Raw genomic sequence first — 14,326 nt, forward strand, 5'->3', positions numbered from 1 at the left:
TCTATAGCAATTGGATTTAGAATATGTGGGGTCATTATCGAATAAGCTGTGAAGTTTAAATAAGCTTTTACAAAACATTTTCAATCTTAACTTTGAGATGAGATGATTTTTACACTTGAGAGGAGCTAAGTGTAATTGCATTATTCAGATTCAATAAAATATTAGACCTGATAAGTACCAACCATGAATTTAAAGAATTTTCTTCAATGGCTAACTACTCAAAAGACATTTTGGTATACAATTGACCTTTAAACAACACAGAGATTGGGGTGCTGAACCCCTGCACAGTTGAAAATCCACATATAACTTTTAAGTCCCTAAAAACTTACCTGCTAAGAGCCTACTGTTGACTGAAAGCCTTACCAATAACGTAAGCAATTGATTAACACATACTTTGTGTGTTATACATATTGTATACTCTATTCTTGCAATAAGGTAAGCTGGAGAAAAAACAATGTTATTAAAAACATTAGGAAGAAAAACGCATTTACACTACTGTATTGTGTTTATCAGAAAAGATTCACATATAAGCGAACAGTGTAGCTCCAAACCGTGTTGTCAAGGGTCAACTGTATGGAGAATATACATTAAGGACTATAAAAGTCACGAGAAATCTCTGAGAAAAAAGTGTCCTCAGTCTCCTGTTAACATGTTTCAATTTGAGTAAAAGAGTCCAAGGGCCAGAGATTATTCCAGGTACAAGGCTGTTGAAAAATACATCTTCATTGTAAGTAAAACTCTGAGTCTTACTTAAAAGCTAGTGAAAAGCAGGAAGTCAACGTTAAAGGAAGCTACCTCATTATTTCTTGCTATAAGGAAAATAAAAACCAAAACAAAAGTCTTAAAAGATACATCACTGAATTCAGTTCCATTTAAACCAAGGACACCATAAAAACCACAGTCTTACTCTGTTGTAGGTCAGAAACTAATGTAGCATTGTTTAAAAAAAAAAAGTAATCCATTTGTGCCAACTGTAGGAAACTGCGTTGCTTAACAATTGCCTTGTTTTTTATCTAACGTATTTATTACATGAACCCATAGAATATATAAACACTACTGAGCCTCTTGATACATGCATAAACATTTTCATAAACATGAAGAGTGTAAATATTGTCTTAGCATAAAAATGGATCACTGGCAGTGTAACCATGAATATTTTATGCATGCTCTGCTTATTTCCTATCCAGGAAATCAGAGTTCCTTTGCTTACTCACTGTATGCTGACTGTGTCTCCTTATCAGGGCTACCTTTCTATTCCGTTATTTGAAATTTCCTCAACAGTAAGAGGACAAAACGATCTAAAATTAGTCATACTAAGAAAAATCCATATTGCTGGCTATCCAACCAATTAATTATCTCCTAAGGAAGCAGAAGCTCAGCAAGGTCACTGAATTTAAGGATGGTCACACAGAATGGGACACTACTGGGATTTTAATATAAAAACTTTTTTGTTGTTCTTTAATGACAGAATTAACCTCATTTTATTTGTTTTTATTTTATTCAAAGGATTACAGATTTTCAGTTGCCTGCAATACTTTGAGACTGCACTGTTTTCCTATTCTTGTGAATATTATTAGCAATGGGTTACTTCGATTGTTTAATTGCACACAAAATATTCGAATTGAGAGAAGCCCGTATCCTTTTGTAAGTACTGGATTTCTCACTCTGAACGATTAAGAATATGGCCGGCACCCTGTGTTTTCCCTCTTTAGCTTTTAAATATTCATCATTGGTCGCTAATCCTAAAAATTTTTTGTCCTGACATTTGAAACATTATATCTAACAGAATATGATTTCCCCCCCCTTAGTATTATCAAGTGCTCATGGGGGGAATACTTTTCAATATGATGTTGTTGTCTTCTAGAGAAGCTTCTGGAAAGATACACTCTTGATGGTGGATGTGGATTTGACAGCATGTGAGGGAGGTTGTGTGGAGGGAACGTGTAAACTGATTGGAAATCAAGAATACTTGTAAAACAGTTTTAGATTTGTAAATCTAATCTAATTTGTTGGTGGACCATTCATTGACTAAATGGGTAGTAGACTGATACGAAGGAGAATTTGCCAGTTCTCAGCTGTGTCTGCCTTCTGATTACCTCCTTCACCCGCCTGTAGTTGTGTGCGTTGTGGGGATGTCTGACGCACACGGGCTGCATCTTCGGGGTTTTGTCAGCCGGCTACAGTCTGGGTTTAGATGACAGAAAGCAGTAGTGGGAGCCAGGAGAGCAGGAGCACTCTGCAGCCGGGGCTCCAGTCACCGTGCTTCCTCCCTTTGCCACCCCCCCCCCCGCCCCAGCGCAGACGGGACGGTCTCCTTGCTTCATCTTCATCGGCTTCTCCAATCTTTCCACAACCCGGCATGAGTATTTTCTCTCTATTTGAAGGTCTGAAGGTAGTAGTGGTTTTCTGGTTAGACCCTGATAGTCAAGAGGAATCTCTTAAAGGTGACTCAAACGGTTTCAAACCAGAAGATTGGAAGAACAATACATAGGATTAGAAATGAAGCCATCGGAAAAGGAAACCCATTTTGTGACAAAGGGGTTGAATTCAGTTTTGGCTTCACTGCATTCGTGGTGCTGGGGGTACGTGCATGAGCAGATGGACGTGATACGTGAACGGCCAGTGATGGACACAGGCACCTATGAGTTGAAGCCACCACTGACTGTGCGAGCTGGGACAGTGCTAGGGTCAGGGTAGGGGGAGCGCTCTGAAGGGAACTCTCCAGAAAGTAGAACCAACCAGCAGTAGAAAGGCATAGATGGTATCCCCTCTTGGTCTTTTAGTGTCCTCATATCATTACTTGTTTATTGAGGATCAGATAAAGTTTGATCCTGGCTACTCTCGTAGGCATCCCCAGAGGCACACACGGTTCTTCTCTCAGCCATTTTTATGAAGACAGTTATGGATTTTCATCCCTGATGAAGCATTTGAATTGATCCTTGGAGCCTCTAAAGTCTTAAGTAAAGCTTGAGAGCTGTAGAATTATTTTGAGACAGGCTATGGCACTGCTGGACTGTGATTAGGTACAAGCAGTCCTATACCAAAGCCGGGGCCCAACCTCAGGCAGACGCTGATTTGGGGATGGTGATTCAAAGTTGGTCTCCTTGCCCACAGGCCGAGGGGCATCAAGTTTTCTTTTTAGCTCTGGGTTCCTTCCGAGCACATTCGACCCGCTGCTGATGGCTTCACATATCCATCGCTATGTCAACTGAGAAAGACCTGCTGTTACTCAGGCCTGAATGATCACAAGTCCCAAATTATTACTTTTTGCATGGTGGCAGAAACACATGACATAAAATTCGCCATCTTGACCATTTTTTAAATGTGCAATTAGTAGTGTCAGACATGTTCAATTACTGTGAAACAGATCTCTAAAATTTTCTTATCTTGTAAAACGAAAACCTTGCACCAGTTACACGAGAACATCCCATTGTCCCCTTTGCCAGCCCCTGGCAATCATCCTCCTACTTTCTGTTTCTATTAACTACTTTGGATACCTCCTATAAGGGCAAGCATATTGGATTTGGTTTTTGAATAATGGCCTTGAAATTCATCCATGCTGTAACACTTGACACGCTTTCCTTCCTTTTAAAGGCTGAATAATATTCCACTGTATGTATATACTATGTTTTGTTTATCCCTTTATCTGTTGGTGGACATTTGGATTGCTTCCACCTCTTGTCTATTATAAATAGTGCTGCTAGGAACATGGGTGAGAAGGTATCTTTGAAACTCTGATTTCAGTTCTCTTCCGTGTACACCCTGAAGTGGGTCCTGAGTTACACTTTACTCTTTTTTTTTTTTTTTTTTGGCTAGGAGTTAAAGCCTCATGTCAAATGATCAGAAATCATTCCCCTCCTGCATTCATGCATCGATGTTACTGAATTAAGGCATGCATTTTTATTTTTATTTTTCAGTATTTCAAAAAGCACATTTTATGATAATTAGTACTTGTTTCATTTTTTTAATTTTAATTTTTTTAGTTTCAGAGGTAGAATTTAATGATTCATCAGTTGCATATGACACCCAGTGCTCATTACCTCCAGTGCCCTCCTTACTGCCCGTCACCCAGTGACCCATCTCCCCACTCACCTTCCCTCTAGCAACCTTCAGTTTGTTTCCTTTAGTTAAGTGTCTCTTACACTTTGACTCCCTCTCTCTTTTTCTCTTATTTATTTTTCCTCCACCTTTCCTATGCTCGTCTATTTTGTTTCTTAAATTCCACATATAAGTAAGATCATATGATGGGACGCCTGGGTGGCTCAGTTGGTTAAGCAGCTGCCTTCGGCTCAGGTCATGATCCCAGCGTCCTGGGATCGAGTCCCACATCGGGCTCCTTGCTCTGCGGGGAGCCTGCTTCTCCCTCTGACTCTGCCTGCCACTCTGTCTGCCTGTGCTCACTCTCGCTTTCTCTGACTAAATAAATAAAAATCTTTAAAAAAAAAATTTAAAAAAAAGTAAGATCATATGGTATTTGTCTTTCTCTGAATAGCTTATTTCACTTAATGTAATACTCTCTAGTTTCATCCACGTCATTGCACATGGCAAGATTTCATTCTTTTTGATGGCTGTGTAATATTCCTGTGTGTGTGTGTATGTACACATATGTATACAAATACACACACATACATATACATACATATATATCTACCACATCCTGTTTATCCATTCATCTGTTGATGGACATCTGGGCTCTTTCCATAGTTTGGCTGTTGTAGACATGGCTATTGTAAACACTGGGGTGCGTGTACCTTTTCAAATCACTATATGTGTATACTTTGGATAAATACCTAGTAGTGCAATTGCTGGGTCACAGGACAGCTCTAGTTTTAACTTTTTGAGGAACTTCCACACTGTTTTCCGGAGTGGCTGCACCAGCTTGCATTCCCACCAAGAGCGTAAGAGGGTTCCCCTTTCTCCACATCCTCTCCAACATCTGTCGTTGCCTCGGTTGTTAATTTTAGCTATGCTGACTGGTATGAGGTGATATCTCACTGTGGTTTTGATTTGTATTTCCCTGATGCCGAGTGATGTTGAGCATTTTTTCACATGTCTGTTATAAGAAGAATTAATACCTATTCTTCTGAGACTGTTTCAAAAAATAGAAATGGAAGAAAAACTTCCAGATTCCTTCTAGGAGACCAGCATTACCTTGATCCACAAAAACCAGACAAAAACCCCACCAAAAAGGAGAATTACTGGTCAATATTCCTGATGAACATGGATGCAAAAATTCTCACCAATATAGCTAAGAGAGCCTTAGAGGGATTATTCCCCAGGGATTCCATGGGATTTATTCCTGGGCTACAAGGGTTGCTTGACATCCTCCGATCAATCAATGTGATAGAGCACATTACTATTTGTTTCATTTTTTAAAAATAGTCACAAGTTTAAAATACCTTTTATATTTGCAGAACTTTATGATCTACTGGACAGGACTGCCAGAAGGTTCTATGTTCTTGTTTTGGGTTGTGTGCAGCATTTCACCTTACATCTCCATGAGCAGTGTCAGTGATTACAAAGTAAGAGAAGGGGGAAAAAATGAGAAACTTCAGGGACTCCAGTAATTGTGATTTAAATGCTATGTGTTCAAAATGTTTTCCTATAAGAAAAACATATAAGCATATGTCTGATTTAGATAATGTAGTTAAGCATTATTTCTGTCATGTCAGAAATTTTACTTCTAAGAACACAAAATATTTTTTACTTCGAAATTGCAGGAAACATGCAGTAATTTTACGGGGACTCAAATTAATCTATACTTGTAAAGGGGACTATTACACAACTTTTGATGACATTATTTCCCAGTGAAAGGGAAGAAATCATTGATATTTAAATTGAGGACAAGACATAAGATTTAAATCCCCTTTCTACTGTGGCAAATAACCTTTTTGGTTATACTTGCATTTGGTCATGTCTGTTATCCAAGGCAAAACCATTAAGTCAGATTTAGAGAGGTCATCCTTCATTATTCTGAACCAGCAACCCTCATAACATATTTGGATAATGGATAATTTATTGTCCTTCAGGTCGCAGAATAATATCTCTTTTGAACGAAGTTTATGCTTTGATTATTATGAGATCTGCTTTTCTACTCATTATGCATGAGTTAAAGTGGTGCTGGGAATCAAACTTATAAAATAAAACAATATTCATTTTCACAGTGACCATCCTTATGGAATTGCTGTTTAGACCTCGAATTCCAAATAGTATATACATCATTAAATTGTTAGAAGATTTAAACTTTTATTTTATTTCATTATTTATTTATCTATATATATTCTATTTATTTATTTATTTAATTTTTTATTTATCTTAAAATCTCTCTCAATGTGTTTGTTTCGAGTTTGGATTTCAACTGAATCTGTGTATATCTTGTGTTTTCTCATCAGAAGAGAGCTAAGTCCCAGCTATGGATTTCAGGCCTCTACCCTTCTGCCTACTGGTGTGGGCAGGCACTGGTGGATATCAGCTTCTTCGTTTTCCTTCTCCTTTTGATGTATTTAATTTTTTACATAGCCAACATAACAGAGATTTATATCACAAGTCGAATTGTGTTCAGTCTGGTAAGTAACACATTATATAGACAATCTCTTATAAAGTAATTCCATGATAAATTATAACATTTGATATTTTCTATAAGTAAGACATTTTCATTTTTATTTTGTCATTAGTTAAACTAAAACAAAAAAATTCAAAGTGCATGCGCCTTAATTTTTTTTAAAGATTTTTATTTATTTTTTTGAGAGAGAGCACGAGTAGAGGGAAGGGGCAGAGGGAGAGGGAGAAGCAGGCTCCCTGCTGATCAGGAAGCCCAATGCAAGGCTCCATCCCAGGGTCCCAAGATCAGGACCTGAGCCAAAGTCAGACACTTTACCGAGAGAGCCAGCCAGGTACCCCTGAAGGAAGATATTTAAAAATATGTGTAATTTAATGTTTCCTTCTGTTACTACTTCAGTGTTTGACTTTGGTATTATTTGTATTATTTTCAGGTTGTATTTGGACTCGGTTATGCAACATCACTTGTCTTCTTGACATATGTGATATCATTTATTTTTCGTAAGTGGAAAAAAAATAGTGGCCTTTGGTCGTTTTGCTTCTATATCGTAAGTACATATACAAACACATAAACAGAGAGATAGAGTAACTTTCAGGGGAACATAAAAATAATCATCTTTGCCTTGAGAAATATTACAGTATAATATACATTTACAATTTCTAATTATTTTCCCTTTTTCTTTTACATGTAAATCTATTTCACTGTCCTTGTCTATTGCACTTTTATACCACTGAAAAGCTACATGTTTGTGGAATATTTGATGTCAGATTTGAAAAAAAAATGCAACATCATCTGGTATAATTCCCCTCATTTTATAGAGGGAAAAAAGTTGAGTACATGTTTAAGGCCACATAAAAATCACGGACAACTCAAGACTAAAATTGAAGTCTCAGACCTTATGTTCATTCCTGATGTCAAAAAATATGAAGTAGTAGGTTGGTTAACAATACTGTTTTAAAGTTTATGTTGATCAACATCTTGATTTGAGGGGGCTAAATCATACATCTTCACGGAGACCTCAACCAGTGTGCAATAATTTTATGCCTGAAACGAAGAACTTATAATTTCATTTAAAATAGATGTTGAGGATGTGTAATGTGGTAATTGAGCTTTCATTACACAATTTGTATAAATTTAAACTATGCTAGTCTTAGGACTCACAGAGCCTATATTAAAATGTATCAGATGATGGTATGTGCAATTGTTCTTTTGTGATCTTTGATATATTTGGAAGGAAATTATAGGCAAGGTCTCCTCATTACTGAGTGAAGCCACACTCAGCAGTTAATTTGTTTGGACTGTTAATTTGTTGTACTCTCCTGGTCGGCAGGATGTGGCCCTTCATAGGTATCTTAGGCCCCTGTCTGGTAAGGAAGTGCCTTTCAGCCCATGGTGAAGGGATTATAGTGCATCTCCTTAGTACCATGAGTGATACTATGTTTCCTTTGATGTGGTTTGCAGTACCCTCTTGTTCCAGTGAACGAGAAAAGAGGGAAAAACAACTCACAAAAGAAGAAACTTGGAAGCTTAGTAGAATAAGAGCTGTTAGCTAAGTCGACCAATAGACTTGTAGTTATCAAAAATAAGGAACTGGGAGAAAAAACTAGATACATGTGATGTCATGAAAACCAAGAGGAGAAAAATAATGTCAACTTGAATAATCACGTGACACCTTTGCAGAGAGATCGTGGTGGTTGCAAAATGAGAAAGGTTATTTGGATTTGCCATCTAAAATGTTTATTGTGCTCTGACTGAACACTTGATTGCAAGTTATTGGATTTTATTCACAATTGCTTTTTATTTGTAGATTATATTCCCCCCAAACTGTAAGTTTATTTGTAGATTACATTCTCCCCAAATGGTAAGTTCACTTAGTAGTCACACAACATTCCCCTATATAACAGTCCCACAAAACAGTATAGTCTTCTGACCTAAAGACTTAGGAACTATATCCACATAGGGTTTTGAATTTCAGCTTTGTTACTCACTAACTGTGTGGTGTGAGGATGTTATTTCTTTCTCTGAGCCCTGAATTTCCTATATATAAGGAAGGTATAGTAAGAATGATCACATTATGGAGTTGTTGTGAGGATTAAAGCAAGCAGTGCATGCTAAATTCTTTTTTTTTTTTTTAAGATTTTATTTATTTATTTGACAGAGAGAGACACAGCGAGAGAGAGGGAACACAAGCTGGGGGAGTGGGAGATGGAGAAGCAGGCTTCCCGCTGAGCAGGGAGTCCGATGCAGGGCTCGATCCCAGGACCCTGGGATCATGACATGAGCTGAAGGCAGACGCTTAATGACTGAGCCACCCAGGTGCCCCAACATGCTAGATTCTTAATGCCTGGTGTTTATTTAATATTCAGGGAATTTAGTAGTTACAATTCTTCATGTTTTTATTGTAATTCATACAGTAATAAGATCCAGCAAAAGTTCAATACAGTGCTCAACACACACTTGTTGACTGATAAACTGATCCTTAAAACAAAACAGTGAAAAAGTATCTTTATCCCCCATTCCACATTTACCAGTATTTTAACAGAAAACAAGTCCATTGCAATCAAAATGCACACTATCGTTAAAATTATTTGTTTGGAATGGGGAAGACATGGGCCAGAGAGGACATTTAGAAAGCTTTAGTCTACGTGGGAGGCAGCATGGACTTTTGAATACAACTACCTGTTTAGCTTTCCATCCAATATGGTTTTTATACATTCACAATATTGTTACCTTAGTAATAAAAAGTGAATTTCTCTTTTATCTTATTGTCTTAGATGATTCTTAATGCACTTTCAGAAAGCCTACCTGGTTACTTTAGCATTCACCTTAATATCCAGATTTTTATAGTCTACCTGGTTACTTTAGCATTCACCTTAATATCCAGATTTTTATAGTCTACCTGGTTACTTTAGCATTCACCTTAATATCCAGATTTTTATAGTCTACCTGGTTACTTTAGCATTCACCTTAATCTCTGGATTCTTACTGAAAATTGTTCTGTTGGGTAGCTGAAGATCTCATTTATTCTCATTAACAAAAACCCCTCTCTCCCTTTCTCCCTCTGAAAGGGGTGAATCTGTATGCGGGAAAATTCTGATGTATATGATGAGAACACTTACATCTCAAATATTTTCCCTACTACCAATGGACTGCATATATCTGACTTGCAATGTATTTTAACTTGCCTTGTAGACCTCAATCATCATGTTTGACATTGTGCTGCTTCATTTCAACTTGCCTACCTTGATTTCTAGCATGGTATTTATTCCCTCAACTACCATGGGTGGATTTCTAGCCTTTCTGACAATGGTAAGAAATATTCCCAACAGTGTCATTAACTTTGAACATGCAGCCCTTTAAAGTGCTTCACCCCGAATCTATAAAGACAGAATGCAGGCTAGTGGTTTCCTGGGGTTGGAGTGGGAATGGGGATTGGCCACAAATGCTTGTGAGGTATCTCTTTGGGGTCATGGAAATGTTACTAAGTTGAATTGTGGTGATGCTCTCCCAACTCTGTAAATTTACTAAAAATCCTGGAATTGTCTACTTAAAATGAATGAATTTGATAGCATAAAAAATTAACCCCAATAAAGCTGTTTAAAAAGCTTTGCCATATGCTCTATTGCAAAACACAAGCATTGTCAAATGCTATTCAAAACGAATGGCAGATTGAAAAAATGTTGGCTCGTTTAATGGGTATTCATTATCCACTGCAAGGATAAAAGCATATACAATACCATTTATTTATTCAAAAATATATATTAAACAGTATTCTGTATTAGGCACTGTGCTGGTCCTTGGGGACACCTAATGAACAAGACAGCACGTCCCTCCTTTCAGGGAGCTTGGTGGAGGTGAAGACAGACCTCAAACAAGTCAATGCAGGGGGCTTAAAGGATCAAAGAAGAAGGGTAAAGTGGCAAGCACAGGACACATAGCACAGCTGACACAATCTAGAGAGTCCGAGAATTCTTCCTGGGGAAGCAATGCTTAAACAGAATCCTGAAGAATGAGTTAGAATTCATTAGCAAGAGAGTAGGGCAGAAGGTAAGCATGTTCTGTGGAGAGAAGCAAAGGCATTAAAGAAGCCTTGTATGATGGGATGACCCCAAGAGCTCAGTCAGGAACATACCCTTTAGAGCCCCGCACCATTCTGGATGAAACTTCAGTGCAAGTAGAGAAAGCCGCCCTCATCGCTTGTGTTCTTGGGATCCTGGGAAAGACTTCTGTCTACAAAAGCACTTTTTATAACATAATTTAAAAAAAAAGAGAGAGAATAAAACTTCTGAATTTCCAATCATAAAAGCACTTTTCCATCAATTGAGCAGCACTTAGAATTCTCAATTAGAAATTCATTCCTTTGCTTAAAGCATTTCCTTCCTAAGATGTAAGCAGACCTACGAACTGAGCTACATTAACCTAGATCTGTCGTACATTATTTAGGAGGAATGAGTTACTTTCTGAAGGCATTGATCGATGAAGAAAGAATAACATTATGGGACTAATTATTTTCATGGGCAAGTCACCACGGGGGTAGGAAGGGGTCCAGAAAAGACTCTTGAGGAACGTTTAGGACAAACATAGTCATCCCCTGTTAACTTTTCACAATGCAGGTTCCTCTCTCTGTTATGCTTTCAGTAGACTTGAGGCAAACCCTAAACCTAAACATTAAAGAAAAAAATCGGAAAAGAGGAACAGACATAGGTTACCTGTTCACCGAGAGATAGTGTTGAGTGGGGGTCCACTTTCTTTTCTGCAGGGAATTGCTTGTCACCAGTGCACACAGGGGGGAATCATGCTTAATGAAGGAAAAATGCAATATGTCGAATTCCATATTATTGAAATGCAAATCATGAAGTGATGAACTTGCGTTTAGGTGTTTTTCTTTTTGTCTTTGCAGAGAGCTTATGAACACCAACCAAAATACCCAGACCACAAATATGACCCGAGTGGAGTTGATCTTCTAGTATGCCTAATAGTAAGATGAACTTTCTTCACCTTTTTTTTTGGAGGGGGTTAGTTAGCATTTGGTATCATAACCATTTGGTTTGTCTAATGTGTGCCAACTTTGAATATGTTTTTAATATAGTCTCAGAATAAGACTCAGAATAAGACCATTCAGACATGATTCCAAATCATGAGTTATTTTTATGTGCCTGTGTGGACTGTGTAGGTCCAGAATGTAATATCAGATTAATTTTTCCCATTTGTTTATCGCCGTCTCCAAATTGGAGAGACCTTGTAAGAAATACAAGTGCAATGTAACTGAAATCCTTTGAATTAGAGATAAAAAGGGCAATGTTGTATAATAAAAATGAAAGGGGAAAATGATTATATTGGTGTATTTAAGCCGACACTGACAATGTGTCACTGCTTTCCTAGGCAGAGGAGCAAATATGGACAGAAGTGCCTGCTCTCATTTATACCGTGGCGGAAGGAGACAGATAACATATATGGTGTCAGATGGTCAGTCAGGAAAAGCCTGATTGAGAAGCAAAGATATGAGGGGGACAAGGAGGCAACCTACAGGGATAGCCTAGGAAAGAACATTCTAGGAGGAAGGCACAGGTGATGCTGGCTTGTTCCAGGGTCAGCCAGGAGGCCAGGGTGATTGTGGCCAAATGCCCAAGGAGAGAGTAGCACAAAAGAAGGTCATGAAAGTCACAGGATGAAGGACAGGGTGGACAGAAGGGGCTGCACAGAGCAGTCTAGGTCCCTATAAAGACTTTTTAAATTTTCTTTGAGTAACCGAGAATCACTGGAGGGTTTTAAGCAATGCAATATGATCAGACTTACTTTTTTAAAAGAGTACTTCTTTTTTTTTTTAATTTAGTTTTTATTTTCAGCATAACAGTATTCATTATTTTTGAACCACACCCAGTGCTCCATGTAATCTGTGCCCTCCATAATACCCACCGCCTGGTACCTGACCTCCCACCCCCTACCCCTTCAAAACCCTCAGATTGTTTTTCAGAGTCCATCGTCTCTCATGGTTCACCTCCCCTTCCAATTTCCCCCAACTCCCTTCTCCACTCTAACTCCCCATGTCCTCTATGCTATTTGTTATGCTCCACAAATAAGGGAAACCATATGATAAAAAGAGTACTTCTAGTGACTGGGTTGAGAACAGATGTTGGGGGCACAGGGAGAAGAGGGAGGAGGCTAGGTAACAAGGTGTTACACTATTGTAATGGGAAATTATGATGGCCTGGACCTGGGCGGGAGCAGCACAGGCAGGGGCGAGAAGTTGGGTTCTGGGTAATTTTGAAGGTAAAGCAGATAGAATTGGTTGACGGACAGGATGTGGATTGTGAGAAGAAAAGAGGCAGGTGCCACCAAGCTGGATTTTCCCCCTGATTTGTAAAAATGGTTCTCATATGTATTTTACCTGAAGACAAAGGACACCAATTTAATTCAGATGTTTAAGGAATATTTGTGAACTTGTGCCTATATATAACTGTTTTTTCTTTGTTCCTAGCCTTACTTGCAGGCTTTGTTATTTGTCTTTATCCTAAGATGCCTGGAGACAAAATGTGGAAAGAAAATAATGCGAAAGGATCCCGTTTTCAGGTTGGGATAAAACTTAAATTCGAGCTTAATATCATACTTTAACGTTCCCCCATAGTGGGCCGCACTACTGACCTGTTAATGTGGATTGATATTCGCAACGTAAGCAGGATGCCGGTTTTCACGATGTCCATGGATTCTTGGCTGATTGCCTGGTAATAGGACTTTCAGCCAGAGATCTGCCACTAACCAGCGGAGGGAGGTTTTCAGTTCTCAGGAGTTTGATGAGTACTCAGATACGCCATTATTTCATCTGAGATGATCACGCGTCCTTGAAAAGAGGAGATGGGGTGGAAGTGGCTGAGCAGCCTACTGTAGGTCAGAGTGTTCCATGAGATGGCCATTGTACAGGGGCGCCTGAGTGGCTCAGTGGCTTAAGCCTCTGCCTTCAGCTCAGGTCATGGTCTCAGGGTCCTGGGATCGAGTCCCGCATCGGGCTCCCTGCTCAGCGGGGAGCCTGCTTCCTCTTCTCTCTCTCCTCCTTCCCTTGCTTGTCCTCTCTCTCCTTCTCTCACTCTCTGTCAAATAAATAAATTCTTTAAAAAAGAGAGAAAAAGATGAACATTGTACAAGGTCTCCAGGAAAGGTGAACAGGGAAAGATGCTGAGGACAAATGTCCGTGTGACTCGGATGGGCTCAGAGTCAACAGAGACAATGCAGGTGACCTGATTTTTAAAGAAGCAGCAGTCGTTGCCAGCACACTGGCAAGGGTCAAAGATTCTAACTGGAAGAATGAGAGCAATGAGAAGGGGATTCTGGCAACGGGGATGGGAATTCTCGGCTAAAGCAGAAGCAGTATTCCCAGGGCCACGACCATCGCCAGCGTACTGAGAGAAACGAGGGCAAAACCACAGAGAAGCTGATTGGAGGGACGTCCTGACTAACGAGAAAACCCTATGTCCTACGTTTCATTTCTCTACAGAATTTCCCCCCAAAGGAGAGGTGCTCGACCTAATCCCGAAGAACCTGTCGATGAGGATGAAGATGTTAAAGCAGAAAGGCAAAGAGCAGCAACTGCCCTGACCACTTCGCAGGCAGGCGAGGTAGAAAAGCAAGTGACAGGGGCGCCTGGGGGGGCTCAGCTGGTTGGGTGTCGGACATCGGGGCAGGGTTTGGTCCCAGGGTCCTGGGATTGAGCCCCATACGGGGTTCCCTACTCAGCAGGGAATCTGCTTCTCTCTCTCCCTCTGCTCCTCCTCC

General features: G+C 39.3%; 1 protein-coding gene across 2 annotated transcripts in view; it reads left to right on the plus strand.

Annotated features, from left to right (window-relative positions):
- The window catches only part of ABCA6 (ATP binding cassette subfamily A member 6), a 60,799-nt gene that overhangs the window by 35,602 nt on the left and 10,871 nt on the right, over positions 1 to 14,326 (plus strand). For both annotated transcript variants that reach the window (XM_059147860.1, XM_059147861.1), the window contains 8 exons: positions 1,507 to 1,644; positions 5,415 to 5,522; positions 6,393 to 6,566; positions 6,993 to 7,106; positions 9,752 to 9,868; positions 11,460 to 11,537; positions 13,038 to 13,129; positions 14,049 to 14,169. In XM_059147860.1, the coding sequence (XP_059003843.1) occupies positions 1,507 to 1,644; positions 5,415 to 5,522; positions 6,393 to 6,566; positions 6,993 to 7,106; positions 9,752 to 9,868; positions 11,460 to 11,537; positions 13,038 to 13,129; positions 14,049 to 14,169 (942 nt within the window). The remainder of the gene's footprint in view (positions 1 to 1,506; positions 1,645 to 5,414; positions 5,523 to 6,392; positions 6,567 to 6,992; positions 7,107 to 9,751; positions 9,869 to 11,459; positions 11,538 to 13,037; positions 13,130 to 14,048; positions 14,170 to 14,326) is intronic.

Source organism: Mustela lutreola, chromosome 15 (assembly GCF_030435805.1).
Source record: "Mustela lutreola isolate mMusLut2 chromosome 15, mMusLut2.pri, whole genome shotgun sequence".
In the NCBI taxonomy this organism is placed as follows: Eukaryota; Metazoa; Chordata; class Mammalia; order Carnivora; family Mustelidae; genus Mustela; species Mustela lutreola.